This window comes from Trachemys scripta, chromosome 4 (assembly GCF_013100865.1).
Source record: "Trachemys scripta elegans isolate TJP31775 chromosome 4, CAS_Tse_1.0, whole genome shotgun sequence".
Taxonomy (NCBI): domain Eukaryota; kingdom Metazoa; phylum Chordata; order Testudines; family Emydidae; genus Trachemys; species Trachemys scripta.
The window spans coordinates 28494870-28519746 of NC_048301.1; the positions used below are offsets into that span (position 1 = coordinate 28494870).

Consider the following 24877-nt stretch of genomic DNA (forward strand, 5'->3'; position numbering starts at 1 on the left):
TAAATGCTTTGCTAAAGTCAAGAAATAACACATCCACTGCTTTCCCCTCATCCACAGAGCCAGTTATCTCCTCATAGAAGGCAATTAGGTTAGTCAGGCATGACTTGCCCTTGGTGAATCCATGCTGACTGTTCCTGATCACTTTCCTCTCCTCTAAGTGCATCAGAATTGATTCCTTGAGGACCTGCTCCATGATTTTTCCAGGGACTGAGGTGAGGCTGACTGGCCTGTAGTTCCCCGGATCCTCCTCCTTCCCTTTTTTGTACCATGCCTGCCACTGGTGACAGGCAATACCAAGGGATCTCTGCCTACCAGCACCCCTGGGGGGCTCAGAAACCAGGGAGACTTGCTTATAGTAAGGGGGGAGACATGGAGCTTTTGTTTGATTTGGAGGGTGAGGTCAGGGCTTTTGCCCCTGGCTCTTCAAGGGAAGGGGTGCTGGGCATCAATGGGGGTGTATTGCCTTTGGGGAGGAGGGGTGGCACCTGCCCTCAGGCCACAACACTGAAGGGCCAGGGTCAGGAGAGTGGAACGATGTGCGTGGGCACACACACACACACACACACACACACACACACACACAGAGTGAGTACTGGCCCCCTGCTGGTACATATAGTTTATATGTATGTAATAATTAAAATGAATAATTTTCCTCAAGAAGTGCCAATAGTGTTAATTGCAGCTGCACAGGTGGGCCTCAGGGAAAAAAGTTTAGGCCCCCTGGACTAGAGGACCAGTCAGTATCTGTGTAAAGGCACTGTAAAATAATAAAGGACCCAGTAGATACCTGTGGCAAGCACTGTATAAATAATAAAAGGGCCCAGTCAGTATTTGTGATAAGCACCGTACTATGTAATAAGGGACCCAGTCAATAAATGTGACAAGCAGTGTATCACACAATAGAGAACCCACTCGGTATTTGTTACATAACAGAGAACTCAGGTGATAATTATGATGGACACTTTATCACATAATCCTGGTATAAACAGGACTCTTGCATTCACCTTGAATACTGTGTCCTGGGTCTCTGTATTCTCCACAAGGTGTCAGAAACAGGATTGACTAAAGCTTCAACAGGTCACAAAGCACCCCTTTGAAAAGGCCAGACAGAAAAACACAAACAAGCCCTTTGGCCTAGCCAGAACTGCACAAAGCCTTCACAGAGCTAGCAGCAAAATAGGCAGAGAAGAGACCTAAAACCACAGAAGGGCCACAGAACTGCTACAGTGAGTCCAGGCTGCAACAAGGAGTGAGGACAGGAAAGTAAGGAACCCTGAAGCTCAGGTAAGGCCCCCAGAACACCAGTTTGCTCCCTTAAAAGGCCACACCATCTTACTCCAAAAAAAAAAAAAAGGCAGCAAAGAAATTAAACAGCCATTAGCACAGGGTGTGGAAGCTGAATCTCTCCCATCCCAAGAGAGTATCCTAGTCACTGACCCGCAGAGTCGTTCTCTTGTGCTCTCTCTTCCTGTTTTAATGACTATTTATTTATACACAGTGGCACAGCTTCAACAAGAGAGACTGAGAAAGCTTCATACCAGCATACCACATAGCCTAGTAGCTAGGGCATTTACCTAGGAGATAGGAAACCCAAGTTTCAATTCTATAGCCCCATCAGACAGCGTGGGAATTGAACTCAGGTCTCCCCTAACCTTGGTGAGTGCCCTAGCCCCTGGGATAAAAACTATAAGGAAGGAAACAGCACCTCCTTCTCTGGCACTTCTGGTAAAAAACAGCATGGGTGCTGAACTCCAAGAGAGTGTCATGGCTGAGAATCCGAAATAGAGACAGGTGCCTCCCTCCAGCTTGGATTTAGGCTCCTAACTCCCCATGAGGGGGGTCTTAGGCCACACTGTCTCCTCAGCATTTCTGACTGGCTTGCTGATTTTTGTGAACCCTTTCTTTGAGGTACCTAAGTCTCCCCATGCATTGCAGAGGGAGCCTGGGTGCCTAATTCAGGGTTGTGAATTCCACTAGGTGGAAGGGCACTAGTGCGAACTGCCGAGCCACTGGCCAGAGCTTTGTAGGCATCATGGCAGAGGTGAGCTTGTGGGAGGAATTTGAAAGAGGACAATGTTTTATTTGGGAACGGTAAGGGTGTCAGAGCTTGCACTCCCCTGGCATGTCTCTTGTTGATAATACAGCTCCTTTGTTTGGAGAGGGGAAGCAAAGGGGGAACAGAGAAATTGAAAACCCCCAGAACAACATGGCTTTCCTTCAACCAGACTAGTGAAAGAACCAATGGAGATCAAAATAAAAATATTACCCCAGGAATATGTTTAAAGCCCCTCATTCAAGACTGTAGCAGCAAAAAATCACTGAACACTCCCTGCCATCTTACAGTTCGCAGAAGGGAATAAGTGAGACCAATCACACGCCGGAACAAATAAGACAATGTGCACCTTTGTGACACAGGAAGACTTATTAACCTACCAGATAAGAAAAAAGGGGAAATGTATCAAGCATAAATTAGCATATATTTTGGGTATTTTCCAAGCGCTCTCTTCTTCTATGCAAAGTAGTATTGTCAAGAATCAAAGAGGCTATTTGAATCTGGAGAGGGAGGTGAATTTACCTGCTGCTTCACTCTCTTCCAGTAATAACACAAAGCAATCCTTTGAAGAGCTTTTTGTCCCTAAGCCAGATACAGGGGAGTGAATCAAATCCAACTGCAGAGCCATCTGTAATAAGGTTTTCAAAGTGAATCTAAAGAAACATTTTCAGAATTAATTGAACAAAAGGTTGGGGCTTTTATCCAACCGCTGCTTAGAGATGACGGGTATTTCCATTACTGTTTGTTTAGTAGAGGAGATTCCGTGAACGGGCAAGGTGGAGGGGGTTGGTTTGGTTTGGGTTGGGTTTTTTTAAATTATGCTTAGGCATTCAAAAAGCACTGGGACAGGTTTTCGGTTGGCATAAATCTGTTGTCCCACTATAGAAGTCAGTTGGGCAGTACTGATTCACCCCAGCTGAGGGTCAGGCCTATTCCAGCTACACCTCCATGAAAGATTAAATAAGGCTGATCAGGTGTTGGCTGAAAACCCTAAAAGTGCAGCCAGGAGCAAACAAAAGGCAGAGACAACTTATCCAAAATGACACATCAGAGGTTTCAGTTTTCCTCTGTCCCCTCCAAATTACAGTACAGCAGGGGCTAAAAAGCACTTGTCCTGGAAGAGGGCAGGCTCAAGCCAAAGCCCTGGGGGAGGAGGGCCAAATGGCCACAGCAGGAAGTAAGCTACTCATCGCTCTGGGAACAGAGAGGCAGTTGCTGAGGGGTCAGCAGACAGAGACTCATGTTGTACAATCAAGGTTTTGTTGTTGACTCCATTGGGAGCAGAGTTTGGCCGACTCTGATTATTTTAGAAAAGCTCACCCCTTTGAGTCCTCACTTTGCACACCATCCTGCACAGCTATTCTCATTAAAGTCACTGGGGCTAGAGTAAAGGGAGTAAAGTCCCCATGTTCTCAATTACTTTCCGTCAGTCTGATGCCATTTTAACAACTTAGTGGGAAAGAAAGCTTGAAAGACAGCAGAACTCTCAGCAGCCAGGAAAGAAGATACATTTTCTTCTATTTTTGTCCGTTTTTCACATATTTTAACACAGAAAATTAACTAAAACATTCCATTCACAAATCAACATAGCAGGGGATAGAAATTCAGATGGGGCCAGATCCTATGTCTGCCGAGGTCAGTTGCAGAGTTCCCATTACATTTTTCCTCTTATTTGAACTGAACTAAAAGTTCCATTCCTGTGCCCAGCAAAGCTCAAGGTGCAGCACAATGGGAAAAACTTTTGGCAGACTCAACCGTAGTGACAACCTTGCTGACTAAGCAAGAAGCAGCATCAGTCTCACAGCTGTGACTTACCAGGTACACCAGGGAGACTCTACCCAATGTTAGGGAGAGAGTGAAGCCCAGAAAAATGTTTGATACTTTAGGTTTGTAGAACAACTGACCGGTTATAATAGATATTTGATATAGTTAAATTGGCTCTACTTATAACTTGATTCACTGGGTAATTTCCAAACTGCTTATGCAACCATGAACATATTTCTCCTTGCAACACAAGGCTAAATAGAGCTCTCTGCAGATTAGACAAAGCCCAACAGCAGAGACAATAACAAAGCCCTCCCAAACACCTGTTTGACATTTCATCTCAGAGATACTGTAGGAGGTACTTCTTGCACTCCATAGGACATTGTCAGCACAATAATGTCCTAGATTATTGTTAAATGGCCTTGGGAGTAATTAGTTAAATATTGAAAAGGATAATGAAATGTGAAGGGGGGAAGTAGGGAAGAAAGGCTGTCAGTTTCTAGTGCTCTCCTAGAGAATCAAGCCTTCAATTTCTCTAATTTAGAATTATCTCTTGATTTTAAAAAAAAGGTTTTATTTTTTTGGCCTCCAGCCACACTGTTTTACAGGAAATTCATGCACAAATTCAAAGGAAATGCCTTTGCTTGCATTGTCAATTTCCTAAAGATGAGATAATCATATATTATGGTTTTGCAATAAAAACTCAGGGGGTTCCAGCAATGAGTGACAGATGCATAGTCTTTGATGTTATGGGCTTGATCCAAAGCCCACAGATTTCAATTAAAATATCCCCATGAATACCATAGATAGCCAGCCATCCTTCAGAACTTCACAGACATAACAATGTATTACTTCTCAGATGGAAAAGACATACGATTAGTAAGTCACCAGGACCAGATGGTGTTCACACAAGAGTTCTGAAGACACTCAAATATGAAATTGTAGCACTATTAACTTTGGTATGTAGCATTATTGCTACTGTTACTGAATAAAGAAACATTGGGACCTGAAATTTTGAGTCTGGAACCTGCCTGAGTCTAATTTTTCTGCTTTTGTGTTGTATTGTTTTTCAGTAACTTTCAATCAACTATTGCCATTTTAAGATATTAGCAACATTAAAATTTTCAGTGTCACAGCTTCTTTGAGGTTCTCATTATTCTAAAGCAATAAATTAATACTACTATAAATGAACTGTAGAGTCTGCTGATAAGAAATTTTGTACAGCAAACAAGAATAAAACATTCTCAGTGACAATTTTCGTTAAACTTTGAACAGATCAATATGAACATAGATAAACACAATTTGTTGGGGAAGGGTCAACATAGCTTTTCTAAAGGGAACTCATGCCTCACCAGAATTCTTTGAGGGGTCAATGAACATATGGGTAAGGGTGATCCAGTGGATATAGTGTACTTGAACTTTCAGAAAGCCTCTGACAAGGTCCCACACCAAAGGCTCTAAGCAAAGTAAGCAATCATGGAATAAGAGGGAAGATCCTCTCATGGATTGGTAACTGGTTAAAAGGCAGGAAACAAAGGGTAGGAATAAATGGTCAGTTTTCAGAATAGTGTGAGGTAAATAGCAGGGTTCCCCAAAAGATCTGTACTGGGACCTGTGCTCTTCAACATAGTCATAAATTAACTAGACAAAGGGGTAAGCAGTGAGATGGCAAAGTTTATAGATGATACAAAATTACTCAAGATAGTTAAGTCCAAAGCAGACTGCAAAGAGTTACAAAGGGATCTCACAAAATTGGTCGACTGGGCAACAAAACAGCAGATGAAGTTCAGCGTTTATAAGTGCAAAGTAACGCACATTAGAAAACATAATCCCAATTATACTTACAAAATGATGGGATCTAAATTAGGTGTTACCACTTCTGATGGGGTGTACGCTCTACACTGGCCCTGTAAGAGCTGAAAAATGAGCCAGGTGAGCTCAATCAGCTAATTAGACTGCAAACGGAGGAGTTTTAGGCTGGAGGCAGCGATTCAGAGAGATCACCACCTGTGCGGGACTGGACGGGGTCTTCAAAAGACAGGAAATTGAAAGCAGAGGGGACTGCAGGGAAGAAAGGCTGCAGTCACTCCCTGGGAGACAGCAGGGCCGCCCAGAGGAGGGGGGCAAGTGGGGCAATTTGCCCCGGGCCTGAATCCTCTGGGTGGCCCTGGGAGACGGGAGGGGTGTTTGAGGAGCCACAGAGATGAGTTGCCTAAAGTTACTCCCTGGGAGGAGGAAGTGAAGAGACTGGCAAACCCAGAAGAGTGGGGCAGGTTCAGGAGATATGGAAGCAGCTCAGAGAAAGGCAGCAAAGTGCAGGGACCTGACCGTAACTACTATGTAGAGGATCCTTGAACCAGAACCTGGAGTAGAGGGTGGGCCTGGGTTCCCCGTCAGCCACTCTGGGAGTGGCACTGTGAGGTAGTAAAGCAGAAGATGGCCTGGGACTGTGGGAGAGTAGGGACGCTGAAACATATTTCTCCCGGAAGTGGAAACCACAGTAGTAACCTGGCTGAGTTATGAAAAGGATGCAGCAGTTTCTGGAGTGAAAGTGGGGCTGCAGAGGAGAAACTGATGGGGTGTACCTGCTGGAAGGGGTGTCATCTTGACCAAGCTAATCCCCAGAACCACCAGAAGGTGGTGCCATGCAGAAGTGAGTAGAGCAACCCATCCTACCACTCAAGAATTAAATCTTGGAGTCATTGTGGACAGTTCATAGAATCATAGAATATCAGGGTTGGAAGGGACCTCAGGAGGTCATCTAGTCCAATCCCCTGCTCAAAGCAGGACCAACCCCAACTAAATCATCCCAGCCAGGGCTTTGTCAAGTCGGGCCTTAAAAACCTCTAAGGATGGAGGTTCCACCACCTCCCTAGGTAACCCATTCCAGTGCTTCACCACCCTCCTAGTGAAATAGTTTTCCCTAATATCCAGCCTAGACCTCCCCCACTACAACTTGAGACCATTGCTCCTTGTTCTGTCATCTGCCACCACTGAGAACAACCTAGCTCCATTCTCTTTGGAACCCCCCTTCAGGTAGTTGAAGTCTTCTATCAAATCCCCCCTCACTCTTTTTTTCTGCAGACTAAATAAGCCCAGTTCCCTCAGCCTCTCCTCATGTGCCCCAACCCCCTAATCATTTTCATTGCCCTCTGCTGCACTCTCTCCAATTTGTCAACATCCTTTCTGTAGTGTGGGGGCCCAAAACTAGAAGCAATACGCCAGATGTGGCCTCACCAGTGCAGAATAGAGAGGAATAATCACTTCCCTCGATCTGCTGGCAATGCTCCTACTAGTGCAGCCCAATATGCTGTTAGCCTTCTTGGCAACAAGGGCACATTGTTGACTCATATCCAGCTTCTCATCCACTGTAATCCCCAGATCCTTTTCTGGAGAACTGCCACTTTGTCTGTCGGTCCTCAGTGTGTAGCAGTGCATGGGATTCTTCCATCCTAAGTGCAGGATGCTGCACTTGTCCTTGTTAAACCTCATCAGATTTCTTTTGGCCCAGTCCTCCAATTTGTCTAGGTCACTCTAGGCCCTATGCCTATCCTTCAACGTATCTACTTCTCCCCCCAACTTAGTGTCATCTGTGAACTTGCTGAGGGTGTAATCCATCCCATCATCCAGATCTTTAATGAAGATGTTGAACAAAACCAGCCCCAGGACAGACCCCTGGGGTATTCCACTTGATATCCACTGCCAACTAGACATCGAGCCATGGATCACTACTAATTGAGCCCAATGATCTAGCCAGCTTTCTATCCACCTTATAGTACATACATCCAATCCATACTTTTTTAACTTGCTGGCAAGAATACTGTGGGAGACTGTATCAAAAGCTTTGCTAAAGTCAAAGTATATCATGTCCACCGCTTTCCCCATATCCACAGAGCCAGTTATCTCATCATAGAAGGCAATCAGGTTGGTCAGGCATGCCTTGCCCTTGGTGAATTCATGCTGACTATTCCTGATCACCTTCCTCTCCTCCAAGTGCTTCAAAATAGATTCCTTGAGGACCTGCTCCATGATTTTTCCGGGGACTGAAGTGAGGCTGACCAGTCTGTGGTACCCTGGATTCTCCTTCTTCCCTTTTTTAAAGATGGGCACTATATTTGCCTTTTTTCCAGTCATCCAGGACCCCCCCCCCCCCCTTGCCCCCACTTTTCTAAGAAAGTGGCCAATGGCTCTGCAATCACATCCGCCAACTCCCTCAGCACCCTCCAATGCATTAGATCCAGGCCCATGGATTTGTGCATGTCCAGCTTTTCTAAATAGTCCTTAACCTGTTCTTTCACCACTGAGGGCTGCTCACCTCCTCCCCATACTATGTTGCCCAGTACAGCAGTCTGGGAACTGACCTTGTCTGTGAAGACTGAGGCAAAAAAAGCATTGAGTACTTCCGCTTTTTCCACATCATCTGTCACTAGGTTGCCTCCCCCATTCAGCAAAGGTCCCATACTTTCCCTGACTTTCTTCTTGTTTCTCACATACCCGTAGAAACCCTTCTTGTTACCCTTCACAGCCCTTGCTAGCTGCAACTCCAATTGTGCTTTGGCTTTCTGGATTACACACCTGCATGCTCAAGCAATATTTTTATACTCCTTCCTAGACATCTGTCCAAGTTTCCACTTCTTGTAAGCTTCCTTTTTGTATTTAAGTTCATTGAAGATTTCTCTGTTAAGCCAACCTGGTCGCCTGCCATATTTGCTATTCTTTCTGCACATCGGGATGGTTTGTTCCTGTGCCCTCAATAAGGCTTCTTTAAAATACATCCAGCTCTCCTGGGCTCCTTTCCCCCTCATATTAGCCTCCCAGGAGATCCTGCCCATCAGTTCCCTGAGGGAGTCAAAGTCTGCTTTTCTGAAGTCCAAGGACCATAGTCTGCTGCTCTCCTTTCTTCCTTTTGTCAGGATCCTAAACTCGACCATCTCATGCCCAGGTTGCCACCCACTTCTACTTCCCCTACCAATTCTTCCCTGTTTATGAGCAGCAGGTCAAGAGAAACACGGCCCCTAGTTGGTTCCTCCAGCACTTGCACGAGGAAGTTGTCCCCAACACTCTCCAAAAACTTCCTGGATAGTCCGTGCACTGCTGAATTGCTCTCCCAGCAGATGTCAGTTCTCCGAAAACATCTGGTCAGTGTGAAGTTGCAGTCAAAAAACCTAACAGAATGTTAGAAACCATTAGGAAAGGGATGGATAATAAGACAGTAAGTATCATAACATCACTATATAAATCCATGGTATGCACACACCTTCAATACTGTGTACAATTTTGGGAGCCCCATCTCAAAAAAAAGATATAGTAAAATTGGAAAAGGTACAGAGAAGGGCAACATAAAAGATTTGGGAAGTATTATTTACCCCTTCACATAGCATAAGAACCCGGGGTCACTTGATGAAATTGATAGGCAACAGGTTTAAAACAAACATAAAGAAGTACTTCTTAAAACAACACAAGTCAACCTGTGGAACTTGTTGCCAAGGGATGTTGTAAATGTCAAAAGTATAACTGGATTCAAAAAAGAATTAGATAAGTTCATGGAGGATGGGTCTTTCAATGGCTAGCAGCCAAAATCCTTAGGGTTGCAACCCCATGCTCTGAGTGTCTCTAAGCCTCTAACTGCCAGATTCTAGGACTGGATGACAGGGGATGGATCACTCGATAATTGCCCTGTTCTGTTAATTCCCTCTGAATCATTGGCATTGCCAGAATCAGAGTCAGGAATCAAGCCAAGGGTCAGAATCAGTCAATAGACGGGGTGGGGCACAGAAACAGGGAACCATATCCCTAATCTGGACTCCAATGGACTGTGCATGTGCTTAAAGCTAGACACATGCTTAAGTGCTTTGTTGGACTGAAGCCTTAAACCTACAGCCCTCTCTTCCACAACAGCACAGAGGGCCGGCTGGTGACTCCTGCTTCTCCCATCATCCACTTTCCTAGTGGCTCTCAGTCACCCAGTTGACCCAGAGCCTCACTTCAACCATAAATGTTCTCTGGGATACCAGGCTCCTCCATCTTTGCTAGGTTAGCCCATTTGCACCAGAGAGGGCCACCAAGCTCATTTACTCCACTCCTCAGCCCATCTAGCCTCTGCTACTTTCCCCACAGGTAGGTCCCCAGACCAACAGAGAGACAATGTGGAGTCCAGAGTAAGGGGGAGGGGGCAAAGAAGGAACAAGTCTGAAGAAACAACCCCCCCCCATAGAAATTCATAGAATATCAGGGTTGGAGGGGACCTCAGGAGGCCATCTAGTCCAACCCCCTGCTCAAAGCAGGACCAATCCCCAGACAGCTTTTTTACCCTAGTTCCCTAAGTGGCCCCCTCAAGGGCTGAACTCACAACTCTGGGTTTAGCAGGCCAATGCTCAAACCACTGAGCTATCCCTCCCCATGTTGGAGGGAGGAGATCTACACATGTGTGAATCTGGGGACATGAGCTAAACTGGGCCTGATTCTCCCATTTGTACCTTGTGCAGTCACCGACACCTGTATAAGCGTCAGACATTATCGGCTCAGAACGGTAGCACTGTGTCCAGGTGCCAATGACTACACTGGGTGACAGGGAGGGGTAAATCAGGTCCACTGTGCAGTAATGACAGGTAAACACTGACTACAGAATGGCAAACAACACACATCTGTGATTAACTTGGTTTTCCCATCCTCATCAGTAACCAGCCTGTAAATAACTTGAGAGCTGGAATCCATCATTAGCAGACAGTGCTCTGCCAGTTCTGAATGAAAATCACGGTATTTGTAATAAAAAGGAGATCACAAAAATACACTGGCAAACCTATTGTTTTATTTAAACTATTGTCATTTTATAAGTTAAACAGACTGCTGGTATCCACTGTCTGGCCTGATTCTATCCTTGATTCCTACGTGAGATTATAAAAGAACTAGAACATACTTGAACATTGCATTTACCAGCCTGTGTTCTAATCATTTTTATTCAACATAGCAAACACAGTGGAATTTGCCAGTCACTATAGCAACCTATAGTCACTACAAACATAAATGATGCCTTTTTATTTAATTTTTTTTGGGTGGGGGGGTGAGGGGAAGGTCCCGGTTACTTGCTTTGTCAATGGGAATGTAGATAAGTAATAGGTGTTTAGTTTTATATGCATTACATACACAGTGTAAGAGCTAATAAAAGTTTTCAGGCATGGAAACAAGGAATCTGAACTATTAAGAAGAGATCTGCTGGCAGTACTTAGTTACCTGAGGTTTGCCATTAGGCCCCAAGCCAGTACTATACACATGTAATTTTACTCACTTGAAACCAATGGGATTATTGAAATGAGTAAAGTTTCTCATGCATGTAAGTAGTTGCAAGCCTGGGGCTTTAGTGTTCCTCACTGTAGCATAAACAGAAGTGAGGTGGAAACCTATGTCCAATGTGCACAAACCCACATTTAGGGCATGCACACACAGCAAAATTGGGTGCACCGTAAAACTAACATCATCACTGTTTGCTCTGTGCAATCAGTAAAGTACTAACCTTTAGCAGACCTGGTTAATCTTTACTGGAGGACACTGTGCTTTCATAATGCTTTTTAGCAGCCTAAATAGCAAAGCAAAGTGCAGCACAGCCTGGTGAACACCACAGGATTCTTGGAACCTGCGGTAAGTAATCATTTTACCATGGGGACTTCAAATGTGTATTACCAATGTTGCATGCAATTTATGTTATGCCATTTGATTCACATGGTGGTGCCTTTTGTTCTGTTTGGTATAAGGAAATGTGTCGTAAGCAACCATTCTAGGGTGCAATAACCATGATGATATTTAAAATGCACGTAGCACGTTACCTGATCAGAGCACTGTAAAAGCACTAATCGACTAATCTTCACAGCAGGTGGGTAAGCAGTTATATAGTGACAGTAATTTAACAGGGATTTAGCACAAAAATGTCCTTTGCAGGCAGTGCTGATCTCTATGAGTGAGCACACTGAAGTCAGGGAAAAGCTGCTATTGATTTTTATGAGGGCAGAAATTAATCTCGTGTCTTGGGGAGGGGGAGTGCTCAACGAATGGAGCATTCAGGAACTAGGGAATCTGCTTATTTTATTTTTCCTTGCTTAGAAATTGCTATCTTATAACCAGAATGAAGGATGGGAAGCAGCACCATCTGGTGAATAAGATTATGTATTTGATGGAGGTGTTTCTCCTTTGTGCCTTAGCATATTACTAGTATAGCAGTTTTCACCTTGTGTAGTTTGAACTGGGAGTTCTGGAAAGCTTGTAAAGTATGCAGGACATGTCCTCTACAATGTAGGACTTTTTAAGTAGCCAGTACTTAAACTATCCTACAGAAGATTGTATTCAGGGATGTCTTTTTCCGAATCACAGAAATAGTGTCTCTAGCACAGGTAAGTTAGTGGTATCCAGACAGGGAACAAGTTCCACCAGAGGCAGGGCATTTACCCCAGCCCTCCTCTCAGTTTGCTGGTGGGATTTTAATAAGGTGGCTCCAGCTAGTCCCAGGGTTTTCTCCATCACGCCACTGGGGAAGCAAGAGCTGCCATTCTCAGCTGTAAAATCAGCATGACAGGACAAATGCTGACTTATGTCAGTCAAACATGATTACCAAGTCCATTAAAAGCAAACTGCCCTAAGCACCTCTGAGTCTCAGCATGTTCTTGTGTCATTTGCCTGTTTCAACAGAAAGTTCTGCATGGCAGGAATCACATCTCCTACAACCCTCAGCACTTTGTCAATGCTTAACACAGAACAAGAGGGAAACTGAGGCAGAGGGGTGAAGTGATTTCTCTAAGGCTACACAGCAAGTCAGTGCAGACCTGGGACTAGAACTCAGGCACACCTGACTTCGAATCCTGTGTTTATATCCAGTCTAGATTAGACTGAGATCTGCTGATGAAAAGCACTATAAAATAGTGAAATATTATTCTAATTTTGTGCAGGTTGCATTGTATTTGCATTTTAAGAAATTGTAAGGAATTGTCTTTGGTAACAGAAACCCTGAATCATAAAGTAAGTGTAGGATATTGTAGTCTGTGCTTTATAACACATTCTGATTTAAATAGCATCTCTTGATAATTATAATTATCTGATCTCCTGGCAAACTGTGAAAGGCAAATACAGCAACCACAGCAAATTTGAAGTCCAAAGCAATGGCTCCCAGTCTTACTGAGGGGGAAAATACTCTGAAAGCTTGCAGGGCAAAGATTCTATTAAAAAGACTATTTCATTAGATAGTCCCTTAATCCATGGAGCTTTAAAATCATATTCCTGAATGCATTAAGTGGCTTGCTTCTCATACTGTATTTGCCTTAAATAAAATCCCTTTTCAATCAGTATATATCCTTGGAACTATCCTTCTTTTATGGGACAAAAAGTCAGATTTTAAATGACTGCAGAGGTGTTAATTGCCCACTTTATCTTGAATGATCTCTTGCAACATGTGTTAACTCTTTATGCTTAATAATCTATTACACCTTGGATTTAGTTGTGACATTCTGATCACCTTTTGCAAACCTGAAGACAAGTTCTATGTAGCTCAAAAGCTTGTCCATTTTGTCAACCAAAAGTTGGTCCAGTAAAAGATATTACCTCACCCACCTTATGTCTCTCAGATTTTAAATTATTTTTTTAAAATTGAAAATCAATAGCCACCTTTGTCCCCACCTCTGTTCTTGGCTCAGCTCAATGACAGACTAATAGAGACAGTGTATCTTAGTGCAGAATTAGGCCCATCATATTGAAAAACTAAATTATAGTCCAAAAACTTAATTATATTTAAATTTCTCTTTCTACTCCTAAAGATCAGTCCAGGTTTCCAAACTGAAGGACTTTGGAAGGAATGCCAAACCCTACATTTTAAAATAATTGTAAAATTAAATGAGCATAAACATTTTTGACGAGCCCTAAAACAGAAATGGCAGGGTGACCTGGGTCTTCTGTTTAAGTGCCCCAGGGTATTTCTAGCATAGTTAAGAACACACATTCTGCTATTATACTTATCCAATGCTTTAGCACAAGACCCTGATCCTGCAAGGTACTAAATGCCCCATTTCATCCACTGAAATTAATGGAATTGAGCACTTTGCACCATCAGGTCCTTAAAATATATTATGAATGCTTGAAAAATACCCTAATTTGTAATTCTTTGGGCCTCAATTTTGTCATGCACTCCAATCAGACACAGGGTTCACGCCTCATGAGAGTTCATTGCAGAGGTCAGGCCCCCACTTGCCTTGTCCTCTACAATTCTGATATAGACAGCCTGGGTCTCTACTGTGTTACACCAGTTTCATTCAGGTAGAATTTCACTGACTAGAATGGAGCCACACTAGCCTGAAGCTAGAGTAACCAGTGTTGGCATCTCTCATGATTTTATTGTGAGTCTTGCAATATTTGGTATGTTTCTTAAAGTCCAAGCTCCTGGAGTCAAGTGAAGGTATGAGATTAATCTGTGCATGGGAGGTTAGGTTAGATATTAGGAAACACTTTTAACTATTGGGATAGCTAACCTCTGGAACAGGCTTCCAAGGAAGGTTGTGGAATCCCCATCACTGGAGGTTTTTAAGAACAGGTTGGACAAACACCTGTCAGGGATGGTCTAGATTTACTTAGTCCTTCCTCAGTGCAGAGGGCTGGACTTGATGACCTCTCAAGGTCCCTTCTGGGCCTACATTTCTATGAATATGTGAGAATCTCAGATTTCAATTAAAAAAAAAAGTAAATCTGTAGCCCAGAATCAGGCCCATATTATATTAGATTCTGACAGTGAATTGAAAATTGAAATGCAATGTGATTAACTCTATGAAAGTTAATCAGTCAGCCACAAAAACAACCAAGCCAAGGGAAAAAAAACTATTATAGTTATGTAGCGCAAGACAAACTAATCAAAAATTTAAAACAATATACACTAAAACAATACAGAAAATTGGAATTCATATTGAAATACAGCTGTAATTGAAACATCTTGTCTGAGCCACTAAAATTACTTCTTGAACAGGGACATTCAAACTCAATATGTATCTCACATTCCAAGTAAATATGAATTGGCTAATAAATCTGTCCATATAAAATTCCAACAATATTGTATGTTTAGTGTTAGGCACTAAAAGAGATGAGAGCGAAGAATAGTGGTGGCTTTGATGTGAAATGAAATATTCATCGATATTGATGATAACTAGATACATTGTGACTAGAGCTGAGTAAATAGTTCACAATGAATAATTTATCCAAATGTATCCAAAGTTTAGGCTTGCAGAGAACCTGTGAGCAGATTAGGCTTAGCTCTTGTTCATGTGTTATGAGAGTTGATTTCTTTTCAAATGGTTTATTCACATTGTCTGGAGAGCGTTAGCGCCAAATATTCAAATTAGGAGCTTTGTAAAACTAGTCAGATAAGTCATGAGGTATTGTTTCTGTGTCCTGACTGGATGAGAACACAAGAATAGCCATTTTAAATAATATGTATGTGAATTTTAAATTTGATTGCTATGAACACTTGCAGATGTTCTGCTTTTCTGCAATATTTGCAAACAGAAGTCTGCTTTTTACAAATATTCATACTTCTAAAACCCAAGGGATCAAATATTTGCAGAAAGACAATAAAAAGATACAGACACAAAGTGAAGCATATTCCTTTAAAAATTAGAGTGATTATTCACTGAAAATATTTTGTAATATTTGCCCAGTCCCAATTGCAATCTTTGTGCAATGTAACATCATGGCAAGTGGATTTTAATGGGATAAAATAAATCTGCTCCCTCCAGAGATAGCCAAGAGACAGCAGTGAGCAAATACCCTTGATAATACTCTTTGGAGTTTTGTCCCTGCTGGGATGCAAGGCCACTGTTGGTGCAGGGACCTTCAATTTACACCTTCCTGAGTGAAATTTAGTGAATTTCCCTGTATTTGCCCCATATTTCTCAAACCAATTCACAACCCTCGTGCCATTTGTTTGGCCCAGCTGCAGGTAAATTCATGTTTAGAAAGGAGTTCAGCTCTGATACTCACATCCAGCTTAAGATTCCAAACTCACTTGATGATGGGTTTATACAGTCGTTAGCAGACAAAATAATGTACTTCCTGCAACCAGAAGGAAATAAGGCAAACCGAAATGGGTTGACTTCTATGGGTCTGATCTTAAACCCACTGAAGTCAACAGAAAATAATGTCATTGTCTTCAATGAGTTTTGGATTATGTTCACCCGTATTATTCTGGGACATCTGCCCTCTTAGGTACAAAATACCAGGGCATCTTCCTGCCCTTCCTACCACAAACACCCTGGGTACTACCTGCCCATCCCACCAATGGGAGATGGCACAACCCCCACGAACTTCTGCTCCTGGGGTTGCCACGGCTACTGACCTCACCAAGCAGGGCACAGCATCCGCTGAATCCACCCTGCTGCCACCTTGTGGTCAATCCCACAGACAGTACCTACATGGTGGTAACTGGCCACTCCCGGACCCAAGCTCTTCCTGTCCTGCTTGCAGCTCCCAAGCCAACCCATCCCTGCAGCTCCCAGACACTCTGGAGCCAGAGCTACCTCTGTGCAGGCACCCGTGCCCCCTGACTCCCCCACCATAGCCCCTAGGGCCTGAGGGAGCCCGCAGGGGTGTGACTGACAACAATGGGACTTTTAATGTCCTGAGAAAACTTACGGATTTCCTGAGACAGCTACCTAAAAAAAAGGGATGCCCCCAGGAAAACCAGGACAGTTGGCAACCCTAGTTCTCAGCTCTAGAGTATGTTGGGAACTGGAATATTATTCTTGACCAAGAGAGTACCTGCTGAACTTAAAGAGGCCTGTAAAAGGAAAATAACTTTCTAAAATGTTCCTGAGTGTGAAATTTTTTTTTTGTAGTGTTGAAAAAATGAACCATTCCAGTGGGTTTACTGGTTTCTGAAGGGAAGAACATTGTTTCACATTCTTTCTAGATGGGTTTTTTCACTGATGTATCTCACTGTTACACAGAGTGTAAGAGTTTTTGGGTTTGCTATAAAAAGCCAGGCATCTTCTGTTGAAATGCAGCATCTTGTAAACCTGACAATAATTAGGGTATTTAAAAGCAGTGATGGAGGAACCAGCTCAGAGGCAATAAGAACCAGTCCAGATGTGTCTCCTCAACTTGTATTCAGCTTTAGACAGTGATTCCTGCCTGCCTAACTCTTCCCCTTTTCTTGACTCACAAGATTTCTGGCTCTCCTAACCCAGTGGCCCTCCTGTTGTGAACAATCTTAGAGCCTTAGTGTCAAAAGCAATCTCCAGCACTGTAGTATTTTGGCTCACAAGAGGTGCCATACTTTAAACAGTCACATGTGTCCATACGAGTAAAGTAACATCCACTGCATAGTCTCCCCTCTGTGTCCTTTGACCTAAATTAAATACACAGCACCTTCAATGACCTACCCTTGCTTTTTCGGCAATAACACTGGATGGTCATGGGGATGAGGGAGGTGGAGCAGAGGAGGAGCATGTAGGAGAATTGCAGGGAGGCTAAGGACACCATTAAGAACAGAGTTGGGCCACACAAAAATTTTATCACTGAAGAGTTAATCACAGGATCACCTATTATATGGGGATGAGAGAGTAATTTTCACTACTAGGTTTATTTATTTATTTTACACTTACTAACCAATTTGTTTTTGCCACACACAGTAGTTCCACTGGAAGATGAAGCCCGTCCTCTATCTGTGTTTGTTACTTGCTGGGCTTCATGCTGTTGCCCATTGCGATCACCTGCCTGGCCACCACAATGGACATGACCATCATAAAGATACAGTTCATGAGGAACACCATGAGGAACACCATCATGTAGGTGACTGCCTCAAACTAGCTCCCAGCAATGCTGATTTTGCATTTAGACTCTACAAGCAGATTACCTCAGAAGCCCCTAAGAAGAACATTTTCTTCTCTCCTGTTAGCATCTCCACTGCCTTTGCAATGCTGGCCCTTGGTGCTAAATCAGCCACTCTGACTCAGATTCTGGAAGGACTCGCCTTTAATCTGACAGAACTTCAGGAGAAGGAGATACATGATGGTTTCCATAATCTCATCCACATTCTAAACCGTCCTGACAGTGAGCTCCAACTTGATATGGGAAACGCCTTGTTTCTGAAAGAAAAACTGAAAACACTAGAGAAGTTTTTAGAGGACATCAAAAACCTGTATGAAGCAGAAGCTTTTAGTATCAACTTCAAGAATACTGCAGAGGCTCAGAAACAGATCAATGATTATGTAGAGAAGAAAACACATGGGAAAATAGTTGAATTAGTCAAGGACCTTGATCCGGAGACTGCAATGATTTTGGTTAGCTATATCTTCTTTAAAGGTAAGTAGACATATACGGACAGATGTCTGTTTAATATGTTTTAGATGGCTGAGTATGATCGGTCTTAGAATCTAAGACAAGAAAACTACCGTTCTTTTTTATAATCTATGGGGAACTGTACAGATTGTTAATCTTGTAAATTGACCTATCTTGACAGTTATCAAGTCATTCCATTATGATTTTAAATAAGTGTTGTTGCTGTAGAAAGAAATGGGTGGAAACCAAATGCCCACATCCCTGTTCACTTAGCTGTGAAAAGCAGCTGCAGGCTCATTCTGCTATGAGAGGAAACATGAACTGCACCCTGTAGCACAAGGCACACAGCAAACTTGCATCATCACTGAATTTTGAGGCAAAGGGAGGCCCTTTTCTCCCATGGGTACAGCATTCATCTGGAACTAGAGTTTTCTTTAGAGAGAGTTAGTAATAAGTACAATGTTGCACCCCTCACCTACTCCATTTTTGCTTGTAAGCATTAAGGGATGAGTGAACTACCTGATCCTTCTTATCGGTCTCTTTCAAAGGTTGCATGATTCAAGGGTGGCCAATCTACTGCAGACAAATATTTTTCAGACATGTTTTGTGCCTTGTTAGCACTACCATTGATGCTGCTACAATATGCCATTGTACAATGAAACTAGTCAGTGTAAGCAGAGTAAAGTGAGTTTTAATGCCCGTTATGGGCCTGATCCAAAGCCCACTGAAGTCAATAGGAGTCTTTCCATTGAACTCAATGAGTTTTGGATCAGGCCCTCTGACCACAACACAGCTAAAGTGAGCTTCATATATAAAGTGTTGCACTTACCTTACAGTGAAACTACGGCTGTCTCCACAACAGAATGTGAGCCTGTGACATCTGAATTCAAATCCATATTATTCAAGTGGGTTCAAAAGAAAGTAAACGAGGTCCCAAGTCTAGAGTAGAAATGGGCCAGTTAAAACACAATTGGTCTTCCCAACAGCACATAAATTGGCCCCAATTAATCATAAACCCACACAAATAGAGTAATTTTTCTTTCTTCAAAACTATAGTTTTAAAAACATTTAACCATTCATTCAAAGTTATATGTCTGGGCAATACAGCGATGCCCCTATATTATTCTAATAAAGGAAGAAAAATAGTCTTGTGATTAGAGCCCAGGATTAGAAGTCTGAGTCCAGTTCCCATGTTTTTTAACCTCTCTGTGCCTCCCTGACTATGAAATAGGGATAATAATACTTCCCTATCTCAGTGGGGCATTGTTAGGGCCCTAACAAATTCACAACCAAGAAAAATGCGTCACGGACCGTTAAATCTGGTCTCCCCCTGTGAAATATGGTCTTTTGTGTGCTTTTACCCTCTACTATACAGATTTCACGGGAGAGACCAGCATTTCTCAAACTGGGGGTCCTGACCCAAAAGGGAGTTGCAGGGGGGTTGCTAGGTTATTTTAGTGGGGTAATGGTATTGCCATCCTTACTTCTGCACTGCTGCCAGAACTGGGCAGCTGGAGAGTGGTGGCTGTTGGCTGGGCGCCAAACTCTAAAGGCAGTGCCCCACCAGCAGCAGTGCAAAAGTAAAGGTGACAATACCATACCATGCCACCCTTACTTCTGCGCTGCTACCTTCAGAGCTGGGCGGCCGGAGAGTGGCGGCTGCTGACTGAGGGCCCAGCTCTGCAGGCAGTAGCGCAGAAGTAAGGGTGGCAATACCATACCAGGCCATCCTTACTTCTGTGCTGCTGCTGGTAGTGGCTCTGCCTTCAGAGCTGGGCAGCTGGAGCACCAGCAGCAGCAGCGCAGAAGCAAGGGTAGCAGAGTACCGCAACCCTCCCTACAATAACCCTGCAACCCCGCCCCCCAGCTCCTTTTTGGGTTGAGACCCCTACAATTACATCACTGTGAAATTTCAGATTTAAATCGCTGAAATCATGAAATTTACAATTTTAAAAACCCTATAACCATGAAATTGACCAAAATGGACTGTGAATTTGGTAGGGCCCTAGGCATTGTAAGGCTTATTGTAATTCCTTAATGTTTCTGGGGTGTTCCACTATGATTAGGTATTTCTATGGCCTACGAATAAATACATGTTGCAAAACAAATAATCCGTTATAAATAAAAATTAGCTTTTGAATTACATACACACATATCCTTACATGGTTCACCTGGACTGTATGTGTAATTCCTCTTTTCCAGAATATTCAACTGCATTCTCTTTCTTTCTGTTAGGCAAGTGGGAAAAGCCTTTTATGCCAAAGGACACTAAAGAAAGAGACTTCTTTGTGGATGAGGAAACAATCGTTAAAGTTCCTATGATGCACAAAATGGGCAGGTTTAACCTCCATTTCGATAGGGAGCTGTCTTGCACAGTGGTCCAACTTTATTACAATGGAAGTGCTACAGCATTTTTTATTCTGCCTAATAAAGGAAAAATGAAGCAGGTAGAAGATGCTCTGTGGAAAGAAACTGTGTCCAGATGGTCAAATTCACTCCATCCAAGGTAATCTTTTGGCAGTCAAGTATCATTTCAAAGTATTATGGAGTCGCCAATTCAAGTATGGGGGCACGGCACATCTGAAGTGCTGATGTACTTTGAAAAGTAAAACTGTGAAAATGACACTGTGGGGTTCCATGTTTATATCTCTCAGTGACTCCAAATCAGACCTGCTCAGTTTAACAATTTTTTCTCCTAATTGCCAACCCTGCAACTCACCCTGAGCTTTCAGAGTCAAGCTGGGTTCTTATTTCGCTCAGGCATTCCCATCAATAAAGATCCTGCAATTGGAATATATTTAATCATTCTTGCAGTGATTCATGGGCTGGAACAGAATCCAGCTTTCTCTCCCAGAGTTGCATCGGTTCTGCAGGGCTGTTGGGAATAAAAAGTAGTAAAAGTGTGTTTGAGTCACTAATGTAATCAGTTTGGTTGATCAAGAAGATGCAATTTCCACAGTCACTTTTCAGGACAGAATTGCATTTTGAAGTATCTTGACAAATTGCCAGTGGTATTAACACCTTTCATAAACCAGAATCACAACTAACAGAGAATTCAATCACATGGTTGTGTAGACCGCAAGAACCTCATTCTCTGAAACAAGTTAAGAAAATTGTGACAAACTCTTTCACCTAGAAGAGAAAAGGGAAATGACAGGCACAAAATGTATTACTTATTCATTTTCTAAATCTAGTATCTACAATACTAGAAATACTTGTTATAGACTTGTACACACATTACAAGGATCATTGAATTCCATGATCAACAAGAGTTATGGTTATTTGTGGATTTCCTGATTTTCTAGGATTTTATTTTTCAAGCTACACCTCCACCCCGATATAACGCTACCCGATATCACACAAATTCAGATATAATGCGGTAAAGCTGTGCTCCGGGGGGGGGGGGGGGCGCACTCCGGCGGATCAAAGCAAGTTCGATATAATGCGGTTTCACCTATAACGCAGTAAGATTGTTTGGCTCCCAAGGACAGCGTTATATCGAGGTAGAGGTGTATAATGTTCTGATGAAATTCTGCTAGCTCCCACTGCTGGAATCAACACCAGCTACAACTTTCCACTGCTGAAACTTGCTGGTGTGAGAAGAGATGCTAGAACCGTTAGAGAAACTGCATCAGTCAAGTCAGCCTACTTTCTGAGTTCCGCACTGATTCACTGTTAATAATCAGGAGAAGCCTATTTGCACCCATGGCTCACTACATCTGCCTGAACTCACTTTTAACAAAGTCTTGTGTTTGCAGTTCTGTAAAGCATTTGGTGCGGCATCTAATAAAATCGTACTAGATAAATGAGTTCACATTGGTTCGAATATGGGCATGGGTTGAAGGAGTGTAATCAAAATGTGCTGATAAAGAGCAATATGGGCCTCATCCAAAGCCTAGTGAAGTTAATTGGAATCTCTCAATAGGTCAGTGGGCTTTGGATCATGTCCAAAGTCAAGCTGGGCCAGGAGTCCATTGAGGCAGAGATCAGTGTTAGTCCTGGTCATATTTAACAAGTCGGTTCACGATTGGGAAGAGGGTGGAAGAAACATGCTAATTTGGTTTGCTGGTGCTAATTAGCTAGATCAGGGGTAGGCAACCTATAGCACGCGAGCTGATTTTCAGTGGCACTCACACTGCCCGGGTCCTGGCCACCGGTCCGGGGGGCTTTGCATTTTAATTTAATTTTAAATGAAGCTTCTTAAACATTTTAAAAACCTTATTTACTTTACATACAACAATAGTTTAGTTATATATTATAGACTTATAGAAAGAGACCTTCTAAAAATGTTAAAAGGTATGACTGGCACGCGAAACCTTAAATTAGGGTGAATAAATGAAGACTCGGCGCAGCACTTCTGAAAGGTTGCCCACCCCTGAGCTAGATGATACTAAAGGGGGAGGTGTTGCAGAAGTTACTGAGGATACTGAAATATAAAGCGTCACGGAGGAGTTAGACATATCGGGCAGTAAATTTGATAGCAGCTGGCAATGTGATACTGACAAAAAAAAAGTTACTGCAATTCTCAGCTCCATACTCTGGAGCATCTTGGGCTAAATTCATCATTGGTGTAAGTCCACTGAAGAGCAACAAAAAATATGAGATACTACATGAACTAAATGGCCAATTTTAGACCTGGTGTAATACGATCTCCTGAGGTCCCTTCCAACCCTGATATTCTATGATTCTATGATCACCAAAGGCAGAGGTGTTACATCAGAGATGAGTTCGACCCATTTGAAAGCCCTGGAAATCGGAGGGACAGCTAGTACTGTATACAAAGGAGTGTGCCTACTCCCTGGGGTTTTCCTGTAACAGTCACAGAAACTAAATAGCTTGTACACTGTATTCTGACCTAAGTGAAATATTTTAGCGTCTTGTTGTGTTTCTTCTTCTAACAGCTCAGCAAACCTGTACATTCCAAAATTTTCGATCTCTGCTACCTATGATTTAAAGGACCATCTCATCAAAATGGGCGTTACTGATGTGTTCACCAAACAAGCTGATCTGTCTGGAATCACTGGGGACCCTGAGCTGCAGGTTTCAAGAGTAAGTTTGCAAAAGTGGGGGTTCTCTTTTCCTTTTCAAAATGCCGTGTTAAAATGTACCTTGCTTAGCAGAGTGTCACCATGTCTGATTGTCAGTCATAATGGGATGGATCCATCCCTGGCTTAACTCTGCTCAGATCAGGGGGTTTATAGCAGGGATGAATTCTAAACAGAAGCTGCCAAAGGTACTTGGAAGATGCTGCCCAGCCTCCTGCCCCAGGAAAGTAGGACTGAAGTGCAGGCTGGCCACCCCAATGAGTCTGGAGGAGGTGCAGGCAGGGGGTAGGAAACTAAATGGCATCCCATTCCCCACAAGATGGCAATTCAAGGTGGGGATATCATGAAGGGGTGGGTCGTAGAGAAAGAAGAGAAGATCTCAGGGTTAAGGGATACACTTCAGATAAGCATAGATGTTTTTGGACTAATTTCTGGAATTTAACTGGATGTCATTTATAGTAGTTGTTTAGCTGTGTTTGCCCAAATACCTTCAGTTGTTTCCTTTCCCCCACGTGTAAAGAGACTAATAAAAGCAATTTAGATGCTTCTCCCATATTTATTGGTCTTAGAGGGCACAAGAAGTACTTATGCCTTGTGCGGGTCCTCTGCACACAGGTGAATTTCAGCCATAATCCCTCAGAAACCAGTTCTCCATCCCTTCCAGAGATCTTGGAGATCTGTGATTGAGACTATTCTTTGTAGATGGAAACAAAAATCTTCTTCATAGAGGGGCGGATCAAACAGATCCATCATGTCCAGTTTTGGGCACCACACTCTAAGAAACGTGGACAAACTGGAGCCCAGAGGAGAGCAACGACAATGAAAAGAAGTATAGAAAACCTGACCTATGAGGAAAGGTTGAAAGTATTGGATGTGTTTAGTCTAGAGAAGACAGAGGGGGGGACATGATGATAGTCTTCAAATATGAAAAAAGTGTTATAACTATAAGGAGGTATAGACCTATAACTAAAAATTTTCGTTGATCAATTGTTTTTCATGTCTACCAAGGGTAGACCAAGAAATAATCAGCATAGTTTGCAGGAAGGGAGATTTAGGTTAGATATTAGGAAAAACTTTCTAACTATAAAGACAGTTAAGGACTGGAACAGGTTACCTAAGAAGGTGGAGGAAAACCCATCATTGGTGGCTTTTAAGAACAGGTTAATGAACATATGTCAGGCATGGTCTAGGTATACTTAATCCTGCCTCAGCACAGAGGGGTGGACTAGACGACCTCTTGGGGTCTCTTCCCGCCCTGAATTTCTATGATTCGATTAACTTGTTTCTCAGAGATGTGGCAATTGCTAGAATAAGAAAACGTCCTCTCTTTCTGTAGTGTCTGTTCAGTCCTGTCCATCTGCCCACTCTTCCCCAGGAGACTTTCTAAACAGCTCTAGAAGCCATCAGATTAATCTTTACTTACAAGCTACTGTTCTCTGCCCAAAACTGCAATGTGTGCTTTATCTCCCACAGGTTGTCCATAAGGCCGTGCTGAACATTGATGAGAGAGGCACAGAGGCAGCAGCAGCCACTGCCATTGAAATAATGCCGATGTCTGTTCCTCTAAACGTTGAATTCAACTCTCCCTTCCTGGTGATGATTTTTGATAGAACTACCAACAGCACACTCTTCGTTGGAAAGATAAATAACCCTGCTGAACCTTAAGTGCTATCACTTCAGACGGCTATTACTAAATAAAGAAGCTTTGCCACCTGAA

General features: G+C 42.9%; 1 protein-coding gene across 3 annotated transcripts; it reads left to right on the forward strand.

Moving 5' to 3' along the window:
- The first annotated feature begins 1261 nt into the window (after positions 1-1261).
- LOC117876831 (alpha-1-antitrypsin-like) lies at positions 1262-24877 on the forward strand. 3 transcript variants are annotated; one of them, XM_034769276.1, is made up of 6 exons: positions 11385-11452; positions 12751-12820; positions 17467-18139; positions 20351-20621; positions 23017-23164; positions 24634-24877. In XM_034769276.1, exons 3-6 carry the CDS (start codon positions 17482-17484, stop codon positions 24823-24825), a joined length of 1269 nt encoding a protein of 422 aa, XP_034625167.1. In that variant the 5' UTR covers positions 11385-11452; positions 12751-12820; positions 17467-17481; the 3' UTR covers positions 24826-24877. The 3 variants fall into 3 exon arrangements, with proteins under 3 accessions (XP_034625168.1, XP_034625166.1, XP_034625167.1); XM_034769277.1 differs by lacking the exons at positions 11385-11452; positions 12751-12820 and adding an exon at positions 1262-1284; XM_034769275.1 differs by lacking the exon at positions 12751-12820 and having other exon boundaries at positions 11294-11452.

Excerpts from the sequence above, each read along its gene's own strand:
- LOC117876831 (XM_034769277.1), top strand. The coding sequence starts at position 17,482 with ATGAAGCCCGTCCTCTATCTGTGTTTGTTACTTGCTGGGCTTCATGCT. Across the intron at positions 18,140-20,350 it reads TAGCTATATCTTCTTTAAAG|GCAAGTGGGAAAAGCCTTTT; the intron begins GTAAGTAGACAT and ends TCTTTCTGTTAG. Across the intron at positions 23,165-24,633 it reads CTGAGCTGCAGGTTTCAAGA|GTTGTCCATAAGGCCGTGCT; the intron begins GTAAGTTTGCAA and ends TATCTCCCACAG.